This window comes from Physeter macrocephalus, chromosome 20, assembly GCF_002837175.3.
Source record: "Physeter macrocephalus isolate SW-GA chromosome 20, ASM283717v5, whole genome shotgun sequence".
NCBI lineage: Eukaryota > Metazoa > Chordata > Mammalia > Artiodactyla > Physeteridae > Physeter > Physeter macrocephalus.
In genome coordinates, this window is record NC_041233.1 from 22,199,499 (window position 1) to 22,216,673 (window position 17,175).

Consider the following 17,175-nt stretch of genomic DNA (forward strand, 5'->3'; position numbering starts at 1 on the left):
TATTCTCCCAACAGTCAGCTGAAAAACATTATAGAAGCCTATATTGTTAGAACTAGTATTTAACATGGAAGTTTAAGATACAGAATAGAAAATACCAAACTTCTAAAATTAGAACATCAAGTCATGATACTTGAGTACTCTAAGATTTAGATAAAGCTTTTAATCTACCCAGTGTTTCACACTGTTTAGGCTGATTATGTTCTGGATTCTTAAATTTTCTGTTATCTCAGAAGTTTTATGTCAGAAGACACTTTGAGCTACAGGTGTATTTATATTTGATTCCAAAATAGACCCAAAGCAAAGAACAGCACTACAATATATATACATCCAGTGAGTCCTTGCCTTTGCCTTCTTTCACCCAGTGGATTTGGAAATAACCCAAGTAGGGTATCTGAGTCACAAGGATTTCCAGAACTGGCTGGATGGATTACCTAATGACACATATACTAAATCAAATGCTGTCCATGTTGAAAGGTCCTGATGTGGAGTAGAATATAAGCCTTTGGGCATTTTTTTCCTTATAGAGCTGAGTTGTGTTAAAGGCACATTCCCTCATTATCACCCCTCAAATGACTGACCATATTAGGGATAAAGTCGATGGCTACCCACACAAAAATGTATTTAAATGTATTTAAACTTAATCACATTGAAATTTTTTTTTCAAAAATCATACTCTTCTGTAACCAACGGAATTAATCAGATCTTTTATTTAGGCTAGAATCCAAAACAGATTATGTGCACCACACCCTTATTTGTGCTTTGTATAAACTAAACTTCCTTAAAAACAAAACAAAAAGAACTCTTTCCTGCCTCTGAGGCAAGAATCTGAAGTGCTGAAGTTCACTGAGGTCTGGACCACTGGTGAAATCCAGAGTCATTGCAAGAGCTTGTACTTTTGAGCCAGCCCAATGTGGTACAAAAGGCAGATTCTTCATTTGAGTAATCCCAGATTACAGATACAACCAGCCCTGTAAAAGACTTCAAGGAGTTGCAGAGTAACCTGAGTGAAGATGTTTTACACGACACCAAAATGTAGTCTCAGCTTCCTATTTTGGGGTAACTTGCAACAGCAACAAGATTAGGCACCATAACTGCTATGATTCTTCTGGTCCTTGGCTAGAATATTGTCCAATAACTTAAGGCTATGGTCTGAATGTTTGTGTCCCTCCAAAACTCATATGTTGGAATCCTAACCCTCAAAGGTGATGGTATAGTAGGTGGGACTTTTAGGAAATGCTTAAGACATGAGGGTGGAACCCTCATAAATGGGATGAGTGCCTTATAAAAGAGGCTCCAGGGAGATCGCTAGCCCCTTCCACCACATAAGGAAACAGGTAGAAGTCTGTGACCAGAAGAGGGCCCTTACCCAACCATGCTGGCACCCTGATCTCAGAGTTCCAGCCTCCAGAACTGTAAGCAATAAATTTCTGCTGTTTATAAGCTACCCAGTCTATAGTATTTTGTTATAGCAGCCCAAACAGGCTAAGACACTTATGAATGCAAAGAAACCCAGCTACAGGTCAAGAAAATGTTTCCCTTCCTTAGTACATCTGTATGCCAAGGTACCATCAGTAAACTTAGGGTCATCATTTTATACCTCTTCATTATTCAAAATGGTCTGAGATGTTACTGCAAAGTACTTTGATACACATACTAATTATACAACAGCTAATTTAAGCCAACCAAATGATGCCAATTCAAGAGGAAGGAAGGATTCTGCAGTTCTTGTCAACTCCCAGGGAATCAGAGGTAACAAATTAAAAGTTTCTGAATAAATACAACTTTGAGAACCCCACAGGAGAACACATGCCAATTAGAGGTCCCTCCTGTAACTGTGGCACATAACTGCCCTTGTGCTGTTTGCTCCACTGTCTCCAGCTAGAGCCCAGGTCAAGCAGGCTGCTCAGAAGCAACACTCAGGTTAGATTTTCTGCCAGTGTCCAAGTGTCAGTGCAGAACTGTAGCAATCTTCCTGGTAGAAATACATGAATTTACCTATTTCTGATAGTCAAGCACAGAAAAAAAGTAAGACTCAGCACACACAAGGATAAGATTTCATCTTTATTATTCTAGACATGCACTGGAATGTGATACTCACATGTATTATGTATTGACATCTAGCTAAGGAAGATCAATAACCTATGAAGCTTTTACGACTCAAAAAGATTTGCACTCAGAGTGGATCCTTCCTGGTTGAATGAAAAAAAATTTTAAGGTACAAAAAAGAATCAGACATTTGTCCTTTTGTCAGTTCCTAAATATAGCACAAACTTCTCTTATTGGGAGGGAGGCTAAAACAAGCGATGGCTTTAAAAAAAAAATAACTATTTGGGCTTCCCTGGTGGCGCAGTGGTTGACAGTCCGCCTGCCAATGCAGGGGACACGGGTTTGTGTCCCAGTCCGGGAAGATCCCACATGCCGCGGAGCGGCTGGGCCCGTGAGCCGTGGCCGCTGGGCCTGCGCGTCCTGCGCCTGCGCTCCGCAACGGGAGAGGCCAAAACAGTGAGAGGCCCGCGTACCGCAAAAAAAACCACAACTATTTAAATTTGCACAAACAATGCATGCTCTTTGTAAAAAAAAAAAAAAAAAAAAAAAAAAAATAGGAAATATAAAAAGGCAAAAATGAAAATAAAAACAAAAAGAGTTTCCAGCAATTCTGGTGATTTTTTTTTTTTTTTTTTTTTTTTTTTTTTGTGGGATGCGGGCCTCCCTCTGCTGCGGCCTCTCCCGTTGCGGAGCACAGGCTGCGGACGCGCAGGCTCAGCGGCCATGGCTCACGCGCCCAGCCGCTCCGCGGCATGTGGGATCCTCCCAGACCGGGGCGCGAACCCGGTTCCCCTGCATCGGCAGGCGGACGCGCAACCACTGCGCCACCAGGGAAGCCCCGAGTGGTGATTTTTTTTTTAACCAAGGCAGTTTTAAAACATTTGTTGTTCCTCTACTCCTTCTCCAAATTATAGTTGCTTCTTTTAACCAAATAATCTGGATTTAAGACTGTCTCCTTATTTAGTCAATGCACCTTTAACTCACAGCACAATGAGGCATTTTAAGCACTTGTTAAGACATATAAGAAAATCCATATGTGGAACTAACTGATCTGAGCAATGAGACTACGGTCAGAGAAGGATGTCTTACCTTATCTGCATAAATTGGAATATCATGAAATGGAGATATATATTGTCCTTTTTCATTTTCTGCAAAATTAATTAGAAAAAGTTATTGCTTTTATTGGTTAATTATATTTCCAGATGCATGAAGTACACATTTTTTAAGACCTTTTTTTAAAGAGAATTTTTAGGCTTACAATAAAATTGAGAAGAAGCTACCAAGATTTCCCACATACCCTCTCTCCTCCCATTATCAACACCACTCACCAGATTTTATTCTCACCCCAGAAGAACTGGCTATATACTTCACCTTCCTGACTGCTCCAAGATCAGGTTAGGTTTTCATCCTACATGTTCCTTAGAGGTCTAAAAGGTACTAACCTCTATGGTGAGGGTGGGGACTGCTTTACAAGCCTTTGTATCACAGAGTCTAGCAGTGCCTGGTATACAAAAGACAATCAAATTGTTTGATTTTATACCGGTTAACAGAGCTAATGAAATACTTGGGCTCTGGGAGAAGGCCAGGGACCAATTTGCCAAATTATAAACCATGTTGCTTTAAGTGGTGTTCCAGGGAGACAGAGCCATCTTAGATTAGGATTTTTCTTAAGGATAATCTAGCTGTAACAGCACTTTCACAGGTAATTTCTGTATTCTAGAGACCTAACTACCATATCCAAAAAGTAATTTTAAAACTTCCTTACTATTCTTTAGGAAACCTTAAGGGTCGGTCCACATTGCATCCCTTCATGATTAAAAATCAAAGTGGAGGGAATTCCCTGGCAGTCCAGTGGTCAGGACTCTGTGCTCTCACTGTGAAGGGGCCGGGTTCGATTCCTGGTTGGGGAACTAAGATCCTGCACGCCGCATGGCTTGGCCAAAAAAAAAAAAAGGACAAAAAAACTCAAAGTGCGGGGCTTCCCTGGTGGCACAGTGGTTGAGAGTCCGCCTGCCGATGCAGGGGACACAGGTTCGTGCCCCGGTCCAGGAAGATCCCACATGCCGCGGAGCGGCTAGGCCCGTGAGCCATGGCCGCTGAGCCTGCGCGTCCGGAGCCTGTGCTCCGCAACGGGAGAGGCCACAACAGTGAGAGGCCCGCATACCGCAAAAAAAAAAAACCAAAACTCAAAGTGGAATAGGCAAAATTGATCTGTGACCATCCCCAATGGCATACTGGTCCCTTCAGTGTCGATAGTGACTTGCGATCCAACCCACTATCAGTTTTAAAGAGATTGGCAAATGTAACATTATAGAGGTAAAAATCTTCTCCTATTAACGAAGGATATTAAGAAATCTATGATTTTTTAAATTAAAATTATATAGTACTCACTACCAATACATAATCTAAGTAAAAACTGTATTTGTTCTGCAAATATAGCTTGAAAACAATTACCCTAATCATCCCCCCCACCTACAAACTAGAGGGTCACCTCTCTAAATCCCTCCTACAGAGAAATTCTGGAGCCAACACCAACCCCAGAAAAACAGTTCAGGGAACTATTTGTCAAAAGTTCCTGCACTGCCCTTGTTGCTGAATTCTGAAATTAAATAAAATGGGTGGAGGAGGTCCCACATGTCACTGGATTTTAAATGGCAATCTAAACTTCAGTTGTGTAACTTTATAGTTCACTTTCCTTTTCCTCTCACACCAGGCTATTTTTTGCTAGGAGCTTTGTCCTTTCAGTATTACCGTTCATCCCCTCCTCCACTCTCTTTACTGCCCTTCATACACCGGAACTCATAGAATCCAAGGCACCTGCCTATTTCCTTGGGAAAAAAATTGTAAAGAAGTTAAAATAGAAACGCCTCCGTTATCTCTAATTATCTTCAGGGGGCGGGGGGCGGGGGGCGGGGAGGCGGTAAGAGGATAAAGATAAACCCGAGGTAGCTTTCCCCCATCTACAAGGCTAAAGGTGGTGCACCAAGGAAAGCGGAGCCTGCGGCCTCCTCAGCTCTAAACGCAGACGTAGGGGAGGTACCCCTTAGACGCGATCTGCTGCATAAGGGCCAAAATTTGGCACTTTCTTACTCATGCTTCCCAGATTGACGTCACCTGTTTGACTGGAGGGGAACAGATTTCTGTTTCACAAGGCGTTTTCCCAGCATCAGTGCTACTGGAAAGCACGCGTCAGGGAGGCAGGAGAGCTACTGGGGCCCCAGAGGGATGGCTCCAGTCCTCCACTGATCGCTCCAGATCTGGGCCTCAGTTTCCCCGTCTGTCGGACGAGGGCCTGTACTTGACCCCGCTACGTGCCCACAATCTGAGCTATAGTGGAGGAATTAAGGTCTTAGGGAGTCACCACCATCACCTCCTCCCCCTCGCCATTCCGTTCCTCCAAACTGAATAACCCTCTTACGGGGATTAGTTTACACCCAGACACCTTTTCTAGGGTGACTCAGTGGTTTCCTTTTCCCATCAGACACTGCCGGAGCCGGACACCTGCAAAACTAGCGTCTCCCAGGTTCAGGTCCAATCAAGCACGTGAAAGAAGAACGCCGACCCACGCCGTCCTGGCCGCGAGCTGGACGTGTGAAATGAGAGGGCCAGGCCCGCCCAGGCCCCCGGGACCGGCCCGAGGAGCCCGGCCCGCGCCCGGGACAAGGTGCCGAGCGCGGGCCGCAGCCGCCTGGGCGGGAGGGGAGGCGAGCCCTAGGAATGAATGGGCGGGCGGGCAGGGAGGGGCCGCGGGCCTCCGACACTCACTGAGGAAGACTCGGTACTCGAGGGTGAAGGGCGCGGCGCGCTCCTCGCTGCTGAAGCCGCTCATGATGCCGGAGACCAGCCGCCGCTGCCGCCGCTGCTACAAAGCAACTAGCCAGCACGCGACGCCGACTGACAAGGAGTAAGCTCTACGCCTGCGCACTGCGGTGACTGGACCGGCCCGCAGGGCGGGGAGCAGCCTTTAACGCTGCTGGCGCTCGCGAGCCCACGCCGCGCGCAGGCGCACTCCGTACGGCCCGCGAGTCCCAGCGCCCCAGCCCCGCCCCCTCGGGCCGCGCCTCCCGCGGACCTCCCCTCAGCTCCCAGGCTGGGCCACGTGGCTGGCGGCCGGCTCTGGCTGAGTGATCCGTCTGGGCTGATGGGCTTTGGGTCTCTGGCGGAGGTGGGTAACACGTTCTTAGCTTCGACCGGCTAAGAATTGACCGTCGACCTTTCGCCTCTCACGCACACTGGGAATTCACCTTTGACTCACACACCCTTCTCCGCAGAGTAATTCCTTATGTCAAAAGACGTTTAGGAGTCAGCTGCTTTACCTGGCAATCCCTGCCAAGCAGTCTTAAAAGGTGAGCGGTTTTCTGATCCGTTTAAGCAAAGTTAAGACATATTACTGACACCTGTAATGGCTACCAGCTAGGTAGCAGCGCCAACACTTTCTAGTGTATGACATCGAGCAAATTGCTGTTAACCTCTGTGACTCAGTTTCTCACCTGGGAAATGAGATGTTAATAGTAACGATTTCAGGCTTCCCTGTGGCGCAGTGGTTGAGAGTCCACCTGCCGATGCAGTGGACACGGGTTCGTGCCCCGGTCCGGGAAGATCCCACATGCCGTGGAGCGGCTGGGCCCGTGAGCCATGGCCGCTGAGCCTGTGCGTCCGGAGCCTGTGCTCCGCAACGGGAGAGGCCACAGCAGTGAGAGGCCTGCGTACCGCAAAAAGAAATTTAAAAAAAAAATAGTAACGATTTCAAGGGTTGCTGGGATGATGAACTGAGTTGATACACGTCAAGAGCTGGAGGAAGAGCCTGGCTTGTTGTAAGTGCTAGGGAAGTGTAAATTGTTATTCCCACTCTCCCCAGTGGAGGATTCAGTCTGCTCCCCCGGCTTGCCCAACCCTCCCCACGTCCCCTAGGACTTAAGATGGAAGCATTGGGAAAGTCTAGGCGTGAGCTCAGAGTCCCCTGAGGACATTTCCTCAGGTGCAAGCTCCTTGAAGCTTGTTTTTATACCACTGTTTCATGGTGTTAGGCCAGACCCCAAAAGCTAAAGTCAGTTGAGGTTGTGGGCAGATATTTGCATCACTTACTTCCCCAGTTGTATGTGGTTTTTTTTTTACTGTATATTTCAGAATCCTCAAATTAGGCAATTATTATTCACTAATTTGATTACAAAATTATTTCGAAGAATGCCTAGTTTCATTTAAAATTTTTGATGGGCTGGTCTTCTTTAAATGATCTTGATTTTCTAGAGCATTAAAGATAATGTGCCTCTATGACATTTTGACTTAAACTCTTTTTTTTTTAAATCAATATCTATTATATAAAATGAGGTGCTCCCTGTAGTAAATGAAAACGTAGTAAGATAATTTTCCAGTTAGTGTTCCTCCCTTATCTCCAGCCAGACTCCCATTAATCTTCAGAAGGTCATGACTCACTGACCTTTTGAACACTACACCACACATCTTTACTGTAGTTAGAACACAAGGGCAGGAAAAAAAAAATAGTAGGGCTTCCCTGGTGGCGCAGTGGTTGAGAGTCTGCCTGCCGATGCGGGGGACACAGGTTCGTGCCCCGGTCCGGGAGGATCCCACATGCCGCGGAGCCTGCACGTTCTGTGCTCCGCAACGGGAGAGGCCACAACAGTGAGGGGCCCGCATACTGCAAAAAAAAAAAAAAAAAAAAATAGTAGAGCAGTAGTTTAGTCAGTAATGCAACGCATTACTGAAAGCTAAGGGAATCTCTGCAGAGTGAGCACTAAGTAGGCTCACATTCAGAGAGTTTCTTAAAAGGATGCTTTTCTGACTGAACTGTGCAGTCAGTTTTCTACCTTTGAGCAGATGGAGCTAGTTTTCTTGGAAAACCCCAGAATCTCATCTGTGACTAACTTGTGAACAGACAGAAATGATGCAATCGTGTGCCACATGCACTTTCCCTTTTGCTTCCTGCCAGCTCAGAGCAAGCAAATAAAGTCTTGCTGACCTCTGGACTTGCATGCTAGCTCCTGTATTGAATGTATTCAGAGAGCCAATCAGTACCAACTCCAGTAAAAAGCCAAGCCCTGCCTTAGCTGGGGCAGAAGTCAGTGCTTTGTAACTTTCCCTTGCAGGCAAGGTTGGTGAACCCCACAGGCCCTTTGGACCTTGTTCTCTTTCTCATGTCTCCCTGGGGCCTAGCACAGTACCTGGCCTAGAGTAGGTGTTTAATGACTCTTTGCTGGACCAATAGATAGAGGAATTAATGAAAAAGAGGGCAAAAATACCTTCTTAAGTATAACAGTTTGACAAAGGATGAACCCAACTGTTCTCAAACGTTGTCTTTCTTGCTCTGTAACCAAACCAGTGGCCCTTTTCAGTCCACATCCTTTTTGCTGTGGTTGACCCTGTAAGGCACTTCCAGTTTCCTGATGCACTCTCTCTTCCTTGGCTTGTGACTACATGTCCTCCTGACATCCCTCCTACTTCTCCGGCCACTTATTTCTCATTTTCCCCTTTAGCCTCCTCTGCATCCCTTCATCTTTTTTTTTTTCTTCTTTTTTTTGGCCGCACCACACTGGCATGTGGGATCTTAGTTCCCCGACCAGGGATCAAACCCGCACCCCCTGCAGTGGAAGCTTGGAGTCCTAACCACTGGACCGCCAAGGAGGTCCCATTCATCACTTCAACTTGATCATCACTGTCTTTCTAACGTCTCATGTTCTCTCTCTCTAGAGATACCCTCTCCCTAGGTTACCTTATGTATATATTTGGTGTCAACTACCACCTCTAGGTCCTATAACAGGAAAACTTTCAAATGTGTAACTGTGTTTTATTTAACACTTGTGACTATTGTCTGTGCTAGGTGGTAGGGATGTAGTGCTTCGAAAGACATGGTTTGGGCCCTCACAGAACTTATAGTTTGAAGGGAAGACAATCTTCAGCAAATACGTCCAAAAAGTTTGGATAAGTAGAGGGAGTTCCCTGGTGGCCTAGTGGTTGGGATTCCAGACTTTCACTGCCACAGCCCGGGTTCAATCCCTGGTCGAGGAACTGAGATCCCACAAGCTGTGGGGTGCTGCCCCAAAAATGGTTTGGATACGTAGAGTGATAAAGGAAGTATAAGGCATTGCCTTGTGGGAACAGAGAACCTCTCCAAGGAAGTGACCCTTAATCTGTGACTTGAAAGATGACAAGGGGTTAATAAAGCAAAAGGGACAAGGTAGAAGCCAGAAAGAGACTATGAAGAGATATGGTCAGAGTTAAATGGTGGAGGGCTTTGGAAGGCATGACATGAGGGTTGAACTTTTTCCAAAAGAGAAATGAAAAACCTAGAAGGGGTTTTAAGCAGGAAAGTGACATGTCAGAATTGCTTTCAAAGTGGCTCTGTTAGCAGCTTGAAGCCTGGATTGAATTTTAGCAAGAACAGAGGCAGGGAGAACAATGAGAAGGCTGCTGCAGTGGCCCAGGTAAAAGATGATGGTGGTGCCCTGGACTTGGGTGGCAAAAGAGATGAGTGATTACAGAGCTATGTTCAAGGTAGAATCAATGGAATTGATCATTGGTTGGACAGAGTGGAAGATGAGGAAGATGGATTTGAGGATGATTTCTAGGTTTCTGGCTACGACAACTGGTTGAATGGTGTGTCATTTACTGAGATAGTTTGGTTAGGACGGAGGGTAAGCAAAATGATGGCTTTAGTTTTGAATATTATAGCAAACACTGCTAGCTGCCTGCCCAGTAATCATATTACCTCCTCCTTTCTAAGAGAATCCTAAATTTGTTCAGGAATCTACTCCTCTATACATACCTTTGCTTCAGGACAGCCAGCCCCTCCACTGTCTTCGAGGAATGCATTTCATTTTATTATTCTTTTTATTGAAATATAGTTGATTTACAATGTTGTATTAGTTTCAGGTGTACAGCAAAGTGATTCAGTTATACATATATATCTGTCTATTCTTTTTCAGCTTCTTTCCCCTTATAGATTATTACAAAATATTGAGTATAGTTCCTCGTGCTATACAGTAAGTCCTTGCTAGTTATCTATTTTATATATAGTAGTGTGTGTATGTTAATCCCAAACTCCTAATTTATCCCTCCGCCCTCCCCCTGCAAAGGAATGCATTTTATTTTTTATTTTTATTTTTTTGCGGTACGCGGGCCTCTCACTGTTGTGGCCTCTCGCGTTGCGAAGAACAGGCTCCGGATGCGCAGGCTCAGCGGCCATGGCTCACGGGCCCAGCCGCTCCGCGGCATGTGGGATCCTCCCAGACCGGGGCACGAACCCGCGTCCCCTGCATCGGCAGGCGGACTCGCAACCACTGCGCCACCAGGGAAGCCCAGGAATGCATTTTAAATAAGCTAAGACAATCATGGTTGTATTTGTTTCAGGCATGCAAATGTGATACAATTCTGTCCAGTGGGATGAAGGGAAGGCTGCCCAGTGTTTCCAGAAAAGGTTTTATCTTAAAAGGAGAGTACACTCCTGAATGCTTGTTGTTTGAAGCCACAGAAATTTTAGAGGTTGTTATAGCAGCATAATCTAGCCAAAGCTCGGCTAACACAAATAACTGAAACTGCTGCAGCCCTCTTATGAGGCATTAACCACCAAGAGAGTTTGCCTGAGAGAGAACCAAGCTGACATGCAGAGATTAGCAAAGCAAATGATGGAAAGAACTTGAATTCTTAAGATATCTTTGAGCTATTGACTTAACCAAGCCTGGAGTTACTTTTCCTCTGAATCTCTTATTGCATTAGATAACAAATTTCATAGAGTTTAAACCAGTTAAATTGGGTATTTCTGTTACTTGAAGTCAAAATATCTTGGCTAAAATAGACTAATAGCCTGAAAAAGGAATGAAATCCTAACACAGCTATAGCAGAGAGGAAGACAGAGGGCAGTGGGGAGTAATTATTCCTCAGAGAGTGATTTAACATCACCACTGGCTATGTGACAGATAAGCTAATTTGCCCCAAATCACCAAGCTTGGGTTTTTCCACCCACATTCATTTGGTTGTTTGCACATGACAACAGCAGCATTTGTTGGTTATGGGATTCAAAGGCCTGGGCATTGCAGTTACTAAGAGAACACAAACAACTCAAGGTGGGACCTGACAGCCAGTTCAGCAGCTTTCACCTCATCAGTGACCACAAGGCAGAGGAGTCCAAAGGATGATTTCTTTCAGCCCGTGGCTGCCGTGAAGGCTTGATGTGGTATTGGATCAGACTAAATGCACATCGTTTACTTAAACTGCTGGTATTCCTTCCATCTCAGATCTGTGGAAGCCACTAAATGTGATGGAAATGTGGTCTTATGGCTAAAACAGCAGTCTGGAGCCTGTGGCTGGCTGGTTTTATTTTTAGGATTAAAGGGGATCCCCATCAAGCCTCTTTCTTTTATTCTGAACCTCAGTTTCCCAAATATAGGAAGGAGACTTCACAGCACCTTGAGGGAGTGGCAAAAATCTGGGCTTCCTGGTCGGACACGCCAAGATTTGAGTCAGCTTCAGCACCATCTAGTTATATGACCTTCGGTAAGTTACTTAACTATTTGAGACTTGGTTTTTCCATCTATAATATGGGAATAATAAGAAATACCTGTTTATGTAATTACTTCATTCATTCAACAGACATTTATTGGATGTCTCCTACGTACGAGGCAGTGCCCTAGATCTGAGTCCACAAAAGTGAGTGAAATAGACATAGCTCCTGTTCTCATGGAGCTTATGCTCTGTTGTGAGAAATAAATAATAACAGAAACAAAGCACTTAGTACTGTGCCTGGCTTTTAACAAGCACTCAGTAAATGTTTTGAGTTGACCAGAAATGTAATTATTGAAATTCAGTACCATTTTGATGTGCATGACCTCCTTTCTCATGCTCCCTCTCCTACCTCAGGGCCTTTGCACATGATATTCTCTGTCTGGGTTGTTCTTTCCTCAGCTATTCACATGCTCCCTCTCTCACTTCATTCATACCTATATTCAAATCTCGCCTCCTCAGAGAGGCCATTCCTAATCACTTATTAAAATAGCCCTCCACCCCTACCACATTCTATCCACAGGATCCTTTGAAAGGATCTATCTTGCTTTAAACCCATTCTTGATGGGTTTAAAAATCCTCTGTTAATGACAAATTCCTCTTAGATTCAGGGCAAATTTTTGTACTGAAGTCTCTACAATGTAATCATATCATATAATTACATTTCAATATAATCATATTTCGAAAGATAGGTTTCAAAACACTTTAAATAAAATAAGAATGACCAATAAGCATATGAAAAGATGCCCGGCATCCCTAGTCATCAGGAAAGTTTTTTATTTTTTTAAATTTTTATTTATTTTTGGCTGCGTTGGGTCTTCATTGCTGCGCGTGGGCTTTTCTCTAGTTGCAGCGAGCGGGGGCTACTCTTCGTTGCGGTTGCTCGGGCTTCTCATTGCGGTGGCTTCTCTTGTTGCAGAGCAGAGGCTCTAAGCTTGGGCTTCAGTAGTTGTGGCACACGGGCTCAGTAGTTGTGGCTCGCGGGCTCTAGAGCGCAGGCTCAGTAGTTGTGGCTCACGGGCTTAGCTGCTCTGCGGCATGTGGGATCTTCCCGGACCAGGGCTCGAACCCATGTCCCCTGCATTGGCAGGTGGATTCTTAACCACTGCACCACCAGGGAAGTCCCAGGAAAGTTTTTCAAACACTGATTCTATTAAGTGTTGGCAAGAACAGCTAGAATTCTCATACACTGCTGATGGGAATGCAAAATGGCACAGTGACTTTGGAAAACACTTCGGCAGTTTCTTGCATAGTTAAACTATACACTTACAACCCAGCCAACCCACTCCTAGGTATTTACTCAAGAGAACTGAAAACGTATATACATATAAAGACATATATGAATGTTCATAGCAGCATTATTCATAATTCATAAATTCATAAAAACTGGTAACAACCTAAATGTCTATCAACTGATGAATGGACAAATAAAATATCATATAGCCATACAATGGAATACTACTCAGCAATAAAAAGGAACAAACTACTGATTCATGCTGCAACATGGATGAAACTCAAAAACATTATTCTGAGTGAAAGAAGCCAGACTCAAAAAGCTACACACCATATTGTTCCAAGTATATGAACTTCCAAAATCAGATGAGTAGTTATCTGGGGCAGGGAGGAGGGGAGAGGGTTGACTACAAATTGGCACAAGGGAATTTTGGGGGGATGCTGGAAGTATCTTGATTGTAGTGGTGATTACACAACGGTATACAATAGCTAAAACTCATCAAAACGTACAAATAAGATGGGTGAATTTTATTGTATGCAAATTATGCCTTAATAAAGCTGTTATAAAATTTTAAAACATATATATGCATAGAAAATAATTCCATACTTATCTCTTGAGGTGGGATTTGGGTGCTTTTTATTTTCTTCTCTTTCCTTATCTAAATTTTGTAAAATTTCCACAATGGAGTATTTGTGTAGAGAGAGAAAAACACCAACAATAAAATGCCAGAAACATAAATAATTGGCTTGTTCAACAAGAAGTCTATTGCTGATTCCACATTGTTTGCTTGCAGTGAAGCCCATTTGGGTCACCTCCTTCTCATCTATCTTTCCTCAGTGGCACTTCTGAGGGGTGAGCTGAGGAAACAGATGCAAAAAGGTACAGAGCTTAATAGCAATGCTTTGTCCATCTAGCTCTCATTTTGGCTGTCACCTGGATTTTTGGATGAATACACAGTAGACTAATGATAGGGGGGCTCTCATCCTAGTTGCCAACTCTGCCCTCCATTCCAACCTCAGTCAACTCATGTGTCCTCCAGGCCCCAAGAGAAAGTCCTCGGCAGAGGGCTGGGCAGATTGTGGTTTTCGGGGTCCAGGCCGGGCATCTGCCTCCAGCTCACGTTGGTCTATTGAGTGCTGCATGGTCTTGGTCAAGTCAAGAGGCCATTCCTCAGTGGAGACCCATGATTAGAATGATCGCTCATGCTGCAAATGGCAGGACAGGACACGGAGTCCCTTCAAGAGCTTCGCTGGGTTGGGGAGGCTCAGGGTCATCAGGCCTCTGGCCCTTTTCCCCTATCACACATCCAATTCATTTCCAAACTTGCTGCCTATGAAAGGGCAGTCACCTTAGGCAACCCAGCCAGCTTGTAGGCAAAGGATGGCACATGGGGTGAAGTCCATATTGTTTGCCCTTGTGTGCCTTGGGGTAACTGGACAAGGCCCCAGACAGGGCCCTGGTGTTTGTTGGGTCACAGGATTCCAGCCAGGATAATAAACCTACACTTATAAAAATACCTCCATAAAATATGACCTCATGGAGGGAACAAACAATTTTCTAGCTACTCTAGTCAAGAAGTAAAGCCCAACCGAAGCTCAGAGCAGATGGGGTGGGCACAGGGGAATGAGACAAATCATAGCTTTCCTTGAGCCTCTGCTTCATCACCCATAAATGCCAAGATGGGAAAGATCCTGGGTCCCGACCAGCGGCATCTGTCCTCAGGGCTCACACACACCCTATTTTCAGGAGCTACTTCCAATATCTTAAAACTCCACACATTATTCACAATAGTCAAAATGAGGAAGCAACCCAAATGTCCATCGATGGATGAATGGATAATGACTGGCATATACATATAATGGAATATTATATTCCTTTGAAAGGAAGGAAATTAGGCACCTACTACAATATGGATGAACCTTGAAGACATTACGCTAAGTGAAATAAGCCGATCACAAAAGAACAAATCCTGTATGATTTCACCTGCATGAGGTACCTAGAGTAATCAAATTCACTGAGACAGAAAGTAGAATGGTGGTTACCAGGGGCAGGGAGGAATGGGGAGTTATTGTTTAATGGGTACAGAATTGCAGTTTGGGATGTTAAAAAAAATTCTGGAAACAGATAGTGATGATGGTTACACAGCAATGCAAAGGCACTTAATGCCACTGAACTGTACACTTAAAAATGGTTACATGGTAACTTTTATGTTGTATATATTTTGCCACATACACAAAAAACCAGACATTCCACAGGTACCCACAAGGCCTCACCCCTCATGAAAGCATCAAGTCATGCCTGATTCAAATCAAATCTGAACCAGCAGGCATAGCCTTTGACAGATTTTTTTAAAGAAATAAAAATAACAGCAAATATATGAATTATGGCCTAGTGCAGGTTTTTTTTTTTTTTTTTGGTTTGGCAGGCCTAATCTTTCAAAGCATGGCATCTTTGTGGGGAAGTAAAACAAAGGGGCCTTAATAGAAGTTTGGCTTGGGTGAGTGCCCTGGTCTCCCCGCAGCTGTAAAGGCTGTGATTTTGTGGTTGGGGAGACCATGCTAAGGGAGAAACACACACCAGAGGAGAGACCAGACAGTGTCTCCCAACAGATTCCCCTCTGCCACAGGGACAAGCACTTGGGTTTAAGAGGGCCCTTTCTCTGGTCTATTTTTAGAGCCTGGAGTCAGAGTTCTTTACAGCAAGCAGCCAGGAATCCTCTGGCCCATGTGACACAGAACACTGATACAACACCAGAAATGGTGCCCACACATATACTACCTAATGAGGGACAGGATGGCACACCCTCTCCTAAGACCTTCATCCATCACTCCCAGACACCTTAACCAGGGTGGGGTCATGATGGATCTTGGCAGCCTGCTCAATACTTGGGTCATAGATAGCATACACAGAACAGCTCAGGCCAGATATTACAAGAGTAAATACAATAGACTCTCATTTCCCAGACCAAGAGCTTGAGGGTGGGGATTCTGGTTCTGTGAGCATTCTGGTTCACCATCAGGCAAAAAGTCTTTGTGGGAATTTCCAGCTCTCCTCCCCAATCTACCTTCCTTGGAAGGAAGGAAGGGGCCTGGGAAGAAACCAGAAGACAAATTCTAACCCAAACCCTGCCCCTCTGTGGCTCGTGACCTTGGTCCCTTTGAGCCTCAGTTACTTTGTAAAACAGCAACATCTCCTTCAGCCTCATTTGTATGGATCAAATGAGACAGTGTCTGGCGACATGCTTGGAGAACACACTGTACAGTGGCTTAGGAATTTTCTTCTGCCCCTACATCTAGTACTTAGAATGGAGTAAAAGGGTTAAGTCTTAAGTCATCGTGTGTCGATTAAGGAGACTCCTGGAGCCTCAGAGTCACATTCTCTGCCCTGGAAATGTTTCTTTTTTATTCACTAAAATTCTGGCAGCAGTGTGTTTTCTATAGAGATGAGGGGGAAATACCCAGTTAACTGCAGATTACTGGAGCCGTGCAAGGATCACAAGGTGATCCCAATTCCTCCCACCTCCTGGAGAGAAGCCTCTCTCTTCAAGGTGATGCAGATATGCTGGGTGAGAGCCAGAGTAAACAAGGGATGGTCCTCATCCCTTTTTAGGGCACACAAGTTATCCATGCCAGGGACAGGTTTAGTGTTTGTCACCCCAGAGGCCCCAGAGGACACCATAGCTTTGGTTGGCCAACTTCTCCCCTGCAATCCCCTGGAGGGAGCAGGGGAAAAGGCCTTGGGGAAGGCTTATTCTTGCAGCTCCAGTGAGCAGATGTGTTTCAGAAGGCTGAAAGTGGGTGCTATGCCCTCCTTTCCTCCTGTCCATGAATAAATAAACTGATGCCTCTTGTGGCCTTGCAGCTGCCTGTCGCACCGTGAGCTCTCACCTGGGCCGCCGTGATGGTGGTGGGCCCTATGAGGAGAGGAGGGAGGACAGAGACCCACCCTTCTCTGGGCTCAGACCCAGAGTTCCTGAAACTGATGCAGGCTCCCCAGGGCTAGTTCCACAGCTGCTCAGGCATGACGTCCTGTAAATGGTACTTTGGGGAGAAGAGAATGGCCCTGGACACTTCCTGGAACAAACAAGACAAACCTACACAGAACACACTATGTTCTCCTGGGAAGGGGTCCGGGGAGCGGCTTCAATCCTACATACAGGACACCAGGACATGGACACCAAGCATCCGACGGACAGGCCAGCCTTGCTCTGCGCTTCTTCCCAGCTGCCTGATTAGGATTTACACTTTTCACTGTGTTCACCTTCCGGGGCTCCTTCTGGAGACAGGTGGAGATGGTCAAAACCATCAGTCACTGGAGGCACACAGACTCCTTTAGGGTTTCCAGCTGAGACTGGGGTAGCCTCATCTCTTCTAGCCTTAGTT

The 17,175-nt window shown here is 45.2% G+C and overlaps 1 protein-coding gene across 1 annotated transcript in view; it reads right to left on the minus strand.

The window, feature by feature from the left end:
* PPA1 (inorganic pyrophosphatase 1) overlaps positions 1-5,985 on the minus strand; it is a 38,024-nt gene extending 32,039 nt beyond the window's left edge. The window contains exons 1-2 of the mRNA XM_024132109.3: positions 5,812-5,985; positions 3,136-3,194 (exon numbers count right to left, since the gene is read on the minus strand). Of these exons, the coding sequence (XP_023987877.1) occupies positions 3,136-3,194; positions 5,812-5,875 (123 nt within the window). The 5' untranslated portion in view covers positions 5,876-5,985. The remainder of the gene's footprint in view (positions 1-3,135; positions 3,195-5,811) is intronic.
* Positions 5,986-17,175: the final 11,190 nt, after the last annotated feature.